Genomic DNA, 10,581 nt, shown 5'->3' with positions numbered 1-10,581 from the left:
ATTAAGATGCTCGAAGAACTGATAAAACGAATAGAATCATGAGAAAAAAAGATTGAAGCAAACGACCAAAAGATGGAAACTTATAACTCCAGAGTTGATCAAATCCCGGGGGCACCACCGATATTGAAGGACTTGGATTCCAAAAAGTTCGTACAAAAGCATTTCCCCCCGAGCGCGGCTCCAAAATTGATCCCCAAGAAGTTCTGCATGCCCGAAAGTCCTAAATACAATGGAACGACCGACCCCAACGAATACGTCACCTCTTACACATGTGCCATTAAAGGGAACGATCTAGAAGATTACGAGATCGAATCCATATTATTGATGAAGTTCGGTGAAACCCTATCAAAGAGAGCAATGATATGGTATCATAATTTACCGCCTAACTCTATCGATTCTTTTGTTATGCTTGCATATTCCTTTGTAAAAGCACATGTTGTATCCGTAAAGGTCGAAACCAGAAAATCGTATTTTTTGAAGGTAAGGCAAAAAGCTAACGAAATGCTAAGAGAGTTTGTATCTCGTTTCCAAATGGAACGAATGGATCTACCACCAATTACAGACGATTGGGTTGTCAAGCTTTCACTCAAGGACTGAACGAACAAAGCTCGATGGCTTCACGATAATTGAAGCAAAACTTAATTGAATACCGTGCCATTACATGGGCCGATGTGCACAATAGGTATCAATCTAAAATCAGAGTCGAAGGTGGTCAGTTCGGAGTCCATTCGGAGCATATTTATCTAGCTAGGAATGTCGAAAGAACCAAGAGAGACACCGATCGCGGACCAGGGTTAAGTAGGGATCGATATCGGCCATATAACGTAAATCGGAGGAGCATCGGACCCAGTCGGAACCATGTGAGAAACAAAAGAAGAAATGATCAATGTCCAAATAATTAGGGGTTATGACCAAAATCGACTTCGACGGGCCTCTCAAAAAGCACCGAGGCTATCGGGCCTAACAATTGGAATGTAACTCACTTAAAAGCGATATTACTACTGAGGTATGACCCCCGTTCGTTTATCTTTTTGTTGCTTCAAAACTAACAATTGTATATAACTTAGAACAGCGGTTCGGTGTTAAATGTTGCGTCAATAGTATTCGAAGCTTCTCTATCTGATCAACCTCGAATACATGGGGGCGTCACCCTCGGATATCAGCTACAGAAAAGAAAAAGAGTTACGTTAAAAAGTCTTCGAGAAAACAATATTATTGTACAGGCCAAACGATCAAATGAACCGTGCCCACGTAGATTGCTCAAACCTTAAGCATAAAACATGTACGCATGTAAGATTATTTCACACAAAAATGAAAAGAGGCCCCTTCAAGAATTTATTGCATCTGATTCCTATCGATATATCGAGCCTAAGGGCTACCCTAACTCGAGTTCGACCAACCATTCTTACTCGGGGACTATCTTTCAAGCCCAAGGGTTACCATTAATTCGACTTCGAGAAATCATTCTCACTCGACTAAAAATTCCAAGGGCTACCTTATTTCTAGTTCGAGCAAGTCCTCACTCGACCACTAAGACTCAGGGCTACTCTTATTTCGAGTTCGAGCAAATCCTCACTCGACCATTAAGCCTAAGGGATACGCTTACTTCGAGTTCGAGCAAACACTCACTCATTAAGCCTAAGGGCTACTCTTAGTTCTAGTTCGAGCAAACACTCACCCGACTATTAAGCCTAAGGGCTACATTAGTTCGAGTTCGAGCAAACACTCACTCGACCTTTAAGCCTAAGGGATACCTTAGTTTGAGTTCGAGCAAACACTCACTCGACCGTTAAGCCTAAGGGATACTTTTACTTTGAGTTCGAGCAAACACTCACTCGACCATAAGACCAAATGGCTACTCTTATTTTGAGTTGGAGCAAATCATCACTCAACCATTAAGCCTAAGGGATACTCTTATTTCGAGTTCGAGCAAATCCTCACTCGACCATTAAGCCTAAGGGCTACATTAGTTCGAGTTCGAGCAAACACTCACTCCACGGTTAAGCCTAGGGGATACTCTTACTTTGAGTTTGAGCAAACACTCACTTGACCATAATGCCTAAGGTATACTCTTATTTCGAGTTCGAGCAAATCCTCACTCGACCATTAAGCCTAAGGGATACTCTTACTTCGAGTTTGATCAAGCACTCACTCGACCATTAAGCCTAATGGCTGCATTATTTCGAGTTCGAGCAAATCCTCACTGGACCATTAAGCCTAAGGGCTACTCTTACTTCGAGTTCGAGAAAATACTCACTCGACCATTAAGCCTAAGGACTACATTAACTCGAGTTTGAGAAAACACTCACTCGACCATAAGGCTTAAGGGCTACTCTTATTTCGAGTTCGAGCAAATCCTCACTCGACCATTAAGCCTAAGGACTACTCTTACTTTGAGTTCGAACAAACACCCACTGGACCTTCGAATAGTTATTCAATGCTAAGGCAAATTTGACCTTTCTATAAATTAACAAAAAAACAAAAGATTCAGAAGCCATAAAAGGGAAAAAAGTTTTATATACAATTCTTTTACAAAGGCAACTCGCCCCGAAGGGAATTCTTTACAAATACCAAAAGCAACCTCAAAAGAAATAACAACTACCTAAGATCCTAAATGGTTTGATCTTCATCGGAGGCCGCGTCCTTGGCATCTTCCCCGCCTTCAGATTCGCTCGAGCTATCAGAGTCTTCCTCAGGAAAGGCCAACCTTCGAGCCCATTTTTTCCTCTGCCTTGGCAATTTCAATCTCGGCCCCAATATCGAAGCCCTGAGCGCCGACCTCCTCGAGAGCTTCTCTCCGAGCCTGCCATTTAGCGTGATCGACTATGCTCTTGGTTTTGCCTTGGTTTACCTCAACATCGATCCTGAACTGGGCCACTTTATCATCAACCTCTTTTATTGGACTCGATCACATAAGATTTGGCCACTTCGAGTTCATCATCCAAGGTTGCTTTATCAGAAATAGCCAAATCTAATCGATTTTGAAGCTCTTTCATCCTCTAGATCAACCCGAAGGCATTTTATTTCGCAGATCAAAGTTGGGCCTCAGACGACTCCAACTGAACTTGAACGTCTTCCTTTTTCGAGGCAAGGATATCCATTTTCTTTTTAAATTTTTCTGCCTCGGCCAGTAGCCCATCTATCTGTGAGTTGAGCCGTCCGATTTGCTCGATCCTCTGCAGAACCTGCAGAATCTGATCGTTAGTAGTTATCTCCAATTCATCTTCACTATCATTTAAATTTCGGAATACGTGCCATGCCATCTCCTCGTGCTCTTCCCGAGCTGCTATCAAATCTGCTGGAAGTTTCTCATTAAGAAGCTTGTAAGAGTCACTCTTCTTAGTGAGGTTCCGAACCTCAGCCTCGTGCTCCTCTCGGACTCGTAGGAAGGCCTCGGGATGCATCACTGAAGCCTACAAACATAGGAAAAATGTTAGAGTTAACTGCATATCTAAATATAAGAGAAACAACAAAGATGCCATCAAAGTTACCCAATCCAGATCATGTTGGGCCTCGTTGAAAAGGCAGGTGGGTCCTACCGCATTCATCACTGATTGATCCTCTTCGGTCACCAAGGACCGAAGGTAATTGGCAACCCCCACGGGGGGAGAGCAAAATTAAGGTATTTTTCGGGACGGAGAGCACTACCTTCCGCCTACGATCAGGATCAATAATCTTGGTCAGGAATCGGTCCACCAATTTCAGAACTGATGAAGACCCGGCATAGCCCGACCATGATGCTTTCTTTGGCAGCTCACTCGATCCCATCCAGAAATCCGTGGATATCGGTCGGCTCCTGAATGCCCTCGTAGGATTGACCTTCCAACATGCTCGCCTCACGGATCATAGCATCCGATATCTGAGGGGATCCAGTAATATCGATTATCCCAAGCTTGTCCTTCGATATATCTTCTACCCAAGATGTCCTACCCTCGGTCTCTCCCTCAACCACCTCAGGTCGAGATCGAATATTCTCGATTTTTCCTTGTTTGGGAATCACGGCTAAAACTCCCTTGTTAACCGCCGCTGATTCGGAGGATTGTTATATCACAACATTAGACCGCACACACTCTAACTCCTCTTATTCTTCTTCGGGCTTGTCTCTTAATCGGCGTATCGAGTTCAAAAACATGATATCGGAGCCCCCCTTGGGTTTGCGAGTTTTCTTCACCGGGTTTTTCTTGTCCGAGACCGGAAAACTCGGTGCATCTTTTCTTTTCCTCTCTTTAATCTGCTTTGGGGCAGCGACCTCTTCATCACCAGATGGGGGCCTAATAACAACATCTTTCCCGAATCCAACAAAGGAAAATGAAAGGGGTAAGTAAGTGAAGAAGATCGAGCTACAAACAAAACTGAGAAAGAGACTTACCGTGGCTACGTGCCTCCAATCGACCCTTTCATAGTTCCACCCAAGCACGCTTAGAGTACGGTCTCTGTAACACAAGATCTTCAATCCATTATTTAAGGTCCAGGATTGGTTTCGACATCTAAGCCACAACTGTATTAGAAAAGAAATAGTGGATCAAGAAAATGAAAGGCGGCCCCATATTAAAATGCTCGAAAGGAAGTAAATACTCACGACTCATATTCCATTTCTAAGGAAACGGCATGTGAGCGACATAAATCAGGTCCGAGGTTTTGACTCGAACAAACCGGCCCATCCAACCTCGATCACGAGTTTCTTCTATACTTGAGAATGGTGTTTTAGTGGCTCATTGAGCTAACTTGATCAACCCTCCTCGATAGAGTCGGGGGCTATCAAGGCGCATAAGGTGATCGAGGGTGAAAAGACACCCCTCGATTTTGCTTGAGAAGAATCGGAAAAAAATCACTATTCTCCAAAACGAATGATGAATCTGGCCAATGGTCACGTCGTATTATTTACAAAAAGCGACGATTACTGGATCTAATGAACCCAACGTGAAAGGGTAAGTATAAATACTTAAGAACCCTTCCACGTATGTAGTAATTGATTCTTCGAGTGATGGAACTATCACGTGTTTGTCGCCCCAGCTACATTCTTTTTTTACCTTTTTCGAGAATATTCTCAGTGATTGAACGTTGGTACCTCGAGACCGGCTCACATCGACCCAGTACCGAAGATCTTTTTTCAACTTTGAAATTAATGACGGTCGAACACCCTACCGGAACGAACTCCTCGGTGCGGGGCTCCGCCGCATCCTCACCTCCGGTAGGCCGCGATGAAGAAGCGAACTCTTTCCGCGGCATCGTTTTGGAGGTTTTCACCATTAATAAATGAATGAAATGAGAATTGGGTTTGTTTGTGATATAAAGTATATGAAGTAGAAGGATTTTTGAAGAAGATACAATAGTGGAGGAAAAACCTTTGAGTAAAAAGTTTGGATGTGAAAAAAAGTTTGAATATTTGTAGGCCTCATAATGACGGTTGAGAATCATTAGTGGTAGGGTGGCCATATTTCGGTCCGAACCGAAGAAACCGATCGAACCGAAAATATTTTTATTTCGGTTTCAGTTATTCGGTTCTTTCAGTCGGTTTCAGTTTAAAATTTTAAAATTTCAGTTTTTCGGTTCGGTTTTCGGTTAGTAATTTTTTTGGTTATGTTAACCGAAAAACCGAATTATTAGCATAAAGATTATTTAAGTTATATATAGGCTAAACCTATAGGTAATAATATAGTCCTAATTTTGAAGTCTATCAAAGACCCAATCCAAACTTACCATTTTATTCTAACTTATCGAAATTTCGAAAGAAAACCAACAAATTTATAAGTCCAATTATTATAAAGAGAGAGCCTAATATGATAATGTTCAAATCGAAACCGATTAGAAATAAATCGAACCGAAATTAGAAAATCGAACTGAACCGAACTTATTTCAGTTTGGTTTCGGTTACTACTTTTACAAAATCGAAAACCAAATAACCGAACCGAACCGACCGAATGCCTACCCCTAGTTAGTGGCTGACCAACGACTGATAACCATTTAATATCTTGGTAAACTCGACCGATGAGACATTTGTCACATACGTCATAATCGGACTCGATGCAGGCATCAATGTATATCTAGTGAGAAGTTGAAAAATTCATGTTATTTCTCGCCACATTCTTTCCGAGAAACGAGGGGACTATCTGTATACGGTCAAAACCGAGCTTGCCCTTCATATAATTCATCAAGATTGAAACATAATGGACCGAAGGTTGTCATTATAATATCGAGGTACGATGAGAAGCCGGGTTATCGAGCTTAAGACCCAGACCGATCAATACTGGGCCCGAGTTAGTGTCGAGCTCGAGTCAGTATCGAGCTTGAGTCAATATCGAGCTCGAGTCAATATCGAGCTATAATATGAAGTGAGGTTATCAAGATCGAGAGCCAAAGATCGATCAATGCAGAGCTCGAGTTAATATCGAGCTCGAGATCTAGAGACCGACCACTACCAAGACCGACCAAGATCGAGCTAAGAGACAACAAAGCCGTTATAGCCGTACTAAGGGAGAGAATCTCGGCAGAAATCAAGAAAAAACTAATTGATTAATTTATCATGGGATCTCCAATATGTATTTTTAATTATATCCAAATTAGGATTCTTTCACTATATGAAGAGTGACTTATCATTTTTGTAAAGGGGACACATTGAACATTGAGACGTCAATACATTCTCACTTCTCAAGGATGATTGATTTTATAGAGAAATATAGTAGAGATTATTCTTTTTTGGGCTTTGGACATTGATTCATCTTGCGTGTTTGTAAATCATTCTCTACTCAATTTGGTTTGTATTTCATTCCTTTTTTACAGTTAATATTCGATATATTTCTACCTATTTTTGCGATTTGTACCAAGTTATACCACGTATTCTTAGAACTACGTATAAATTCAACTCTATCCGTTTTTCGGGTAAACAGTCTTGGAATAACCGGATTGAGCCAAAAAGAAAGAGAACACAATATTATAAACTAACTTTTACTTTCAAAAAACATTTCCATTTCATTATTTCTTTTCCGCGTAAAGAGTAGAGTAGAGATCATTAGCTCTAAAAATAAGCCAACTGATTCATAATTACTAAGTTTGAATTTTTGTCTTAATAACTTGCTGCGTATGTCAAAAAGTGTTTTACTGCATATCAATTTCGAAATACTTTTACATATATACTTGAACGAATATCTCAACGTTATACATCTCTCTTCTTTGCAACGTTAATCAACATGCATGCTTTTAGAATTAAACATTTCCTTTTACTTAGACAATTCATATTTTCTTAGGTGGGGCAAGTTATAAAAAATATCACCCCTGACCATAAAAAAAAAAAAATTGTGCGTGGTGTCCTTCGCTTGCCTGATATTTGATCACTTTAGTCCCTTTATAAAATTTAACTTATTGTGGCAAGTTACTTTTCAATTATTTTAGATTACCAATCATATCTATTAAAATTAGATTATAGTTATATGCAATTACTATATAAATGATTAACTATTCTATATACTATTCTTGCATAGTACTTAGACTATTTACAAAAATTTCCAAGATTATCTTAATACACCAATATGCTTCTTCAAAATACAGTTTCCAAAGTTTCATTTATCGTATTAAATTACCAGCAAAAGCTAGTACTAGTGAAAACAATCTAAACAGAAATTCCTGGCTTCTTGCAAACTTGTCTAGCACCATTATATATATAAAGGGATCCTTTAGTTTGAAGACAAATTATACATGAATTATAATACATTTATTAGTAATAGAAGAATTAATAGTATAGGAATTAATAATACAAGAATTGTTTTTTGTTGGATATTTGGATCATTGCAGTAAAATTGATTATACAAGATATGATGTAATGTATTCGTTTATTTTTTTCCAGCTAATTAAAAGCAATAAGCTTACAATAATATCATTTGTCCTTCATTTGACTTCTAATAAGAAGATTGTAAAAATTTATTATACAAGACTCAAAATACAAACCAAACATTAGTTTTGATTACAAGGAAGGTAATCTGCTGTAGCCTCGTGGAGATGTCATTGTAAGTACCTTACCTGTAGCGCATTAGTTTTCTGTTAGGGTTTATACTAGACAGTGGAAGAAACAAGCACTAATATTTGTGTTTCTTCTTTTCAATTACTCACCTGCCATATAGCATTATATATAGCATGAATGTGGTAATGTTAATTTCAACATCCTCATCATCAAAAGTTGTGGTGGATTATAAATACTATTCTATTTTTAATTGGAGATTTTAAGTTTGAATTCTATATATGAAATCGTCTTTTGATAACGAGCGTTTTATCCCAAATATGAAATTTTCCTGCTCAAATTCGAATTAGCCTAACCCCAAGATAAATAACGAATATCAGATGAAAAATAAAAAAATATTAATTTCAACATCCTCGAAGGTTGAGCAAAGACCAATAATCTTGGATAATGTAGAAAAAAGAAAACCTTATGTCTGTGTAGGGTGCAGTACACAAAGACTTTTTTGAGCCCAGCATTTATCTGAAGACTTTAGAACATGCTGTCCATTAATATCCAAGGCTCGAAGCTCCTTTTTTGAACTTTGTAACTTCGTGGGTCCACTACGTTTGACCATTTCTGCTCTTTATAAGATTTTTAACATTTGCTTTTGGATGATTACAGGCTTTTGCCACTCTTACTATTCTGTTTAGTTTTTGGATTCTTGCAACAATAAAGTTATTTATGTAACCTATAAATGATGAATTCGAACTTTGAAAGCGATCACTGATATTTATATTAGAATAAACTGTTTATATCACACCTTTTTAGTGTGGGCTTCTACCAAAAGCTATATGAATATGAGACACTTTCTACACCCGACTATTATTAATACTTGAATTCAGTAGTAAGAAGCCATAGATCGATGAACCCTAATTTTGTCTATTGTAATACACTAACTGATATATACAAGCTAGGCCAGGTAGCTTAATTTATATTTGGGCCTAAATACAAGTTGGGCCTGTTACTTAACCAGGATGAGCCCTACTACTATTTTAAACTCCAACACCCCCACCACCCCCAAGCTGGAACGACTGGCCATTCCAAGCTTGGCAATGAATCCTTGTTGCTGCACACCAAGTAAGGATTTAATAAAAATATCGGCAGGTTGAGTAGAATTAGAAATAGAGTGAAGAGAAATAATACCAGTAGCTAATGTATTCCGGACGAAGTGACAATCCACCTCGATGTGCTTAGTACACTCGTGAAAAATAAGATTCTTGGCTATGTAAATAACAGCTTGATTGTCACAATATACCTGGTCTAGACAAAGATTATCAATACCAAGTTCACCCAACAAACGAACTAACTAAGTAATTTCACCTACCAACATTCTGAGGGTTTTTTACTCAGCCTTTGCAGAAGATAGTGTTATGGTGAGTTGCGTCTTGGATTTCCAGGAGACAGGACAACCACCAAGTAACAAGAGAAACCCCAAAACGGATCTTCTATTATCAGAACAACTAGCCCAATCAGAATCAGAGTATCCTTTTAGAGAAAAATCAACATCACTCTTCAAGAAGAGCCCCAAATCAGAGGTACCAGCCAAATATCTCAGTACATGATAACCAACCTCTAAGTGAGGCACCATAGGAGCAGACATAAACTGACTGAGGTGCTGGACTATGAAGTAAATATCAAGTCGAGTATGCTGCAAATAATTCATCTTACCAAATAATTATCTGTAAATGGAAGGGTAAGGACCAGATTCAGCTGATAGTTTAACATGAGGATCCAATGTAGACAAAACTGGACTAACAACAGAACAGTTATATTCTTGGAGAAGATCAGTAGTAAACTTATGCTGGCCAACCAAGAAACCATGGAAGCTTAAAAATTTCAAGACCAAGAAAATATTGAATTTCTCCAAGATCCTTAATTTTGAACTGGTCATCAAGAAAGTATTTTATGGGCAGTAATTTCAGACATGTCATCTCCAGCTACTAATATGACATCCACATATACAGCTACAATAGTGAGATGAACCCCTGATAAGTTCCTAAACAAAGAATAGTCATTTTAGACTAGGCTGAAAACCCTTAGACTACAAAGTTATGAAAAGCTTAGCATACCACTGCCTAGAGGCTTGTCTCAACCCATAGAGAGACTTATTTAGTTTACAGGCTGAAGAAGCAACAAGAATAGAATTAGAAGATCTGACAGAAAGACCTTGAGGAATTTTCATGAAAACTTCCTCATCTAAATCTCCATGTAGAAAGGCATTACTCACATCAAGTTGGTAAACAACCCAACCTCTCTTAGCAGCTACAGATAAAACGCATTTAACAGTAGTCATCTTAAGTACATGAGAGAAAGTCTCATTAAAGTCTACACCCTCCTGTTGAGTATCCCCCCTAATTACTAACCTTGCTTTATATTATTAATAGACCCATCAGCCCTTTGTTTAACTTTGTACGTGCACCTATTTTCAAGGTATGGCCTTTATACCAACAGAAAGAGGGACTATGTCCCAAGTGTTGTTGGATTCCAAGGCTTGAAATTCCTTAATCATAGCCTCTTGCCAAGCAGGTTGAGAGGCAGCTTGATGATAGAACTTAGGTTCTTGCAACTAATCTTCAGAAGACACAGAAAGC

The 10,581-nt window shown here is 38.9% G+C and overlaps 1 protein-coding gene across 1 annotated transcript; it reads right to left on the bottom strand.

Moving 5' to 3' along the window:
* Positions 1 to 9,332: 9,332 nt before the first annotated feature.
* Positions 9,333 to 9,653, bottom strand: LOC107785779 (putative mitochondrial protein AtMg00240). Its single transcript, XM_016607151.1, has one exon. It carries the CDS (start codon positions 9,651 to 9,653, stop codon positions 9,333 to 9,335), a length of 321 nt encoding a protein of 106 aa, XP_016462637.1.
* Positions 9,654 to 10,581: the final 928 nt, after the last annotated feature.

This window comes from Nicotiana tabacum, chromosome 2, assembly GCF_000715075.1.
Source record: "Nicotiana tabacum cultivar K326 chromosome 2, ASM71507v2, whole genome shotgun sequence".
Classification (NCBI taxonomy): Eukaryota; Viridiplantae; Streptophyta; class Magnoliopsida; order Solanales; family Solanaceae; genus Nicotiana; species Nicotiana tabacum.
Note: the sequence above shows the minus strand (reverse complement) of the source record. Positions and strands in the feature narration are given on the sequence as shown.

Excerpts from the sequence above, each read along its gene's own strand:
- LOC107785779 (XM_016607151.1), bottom strand. The coding sequence starts at position 9,653 with ATGAATTATTTGCAGCATACTCGACTTGATATTTACTTCATAGTCCAG.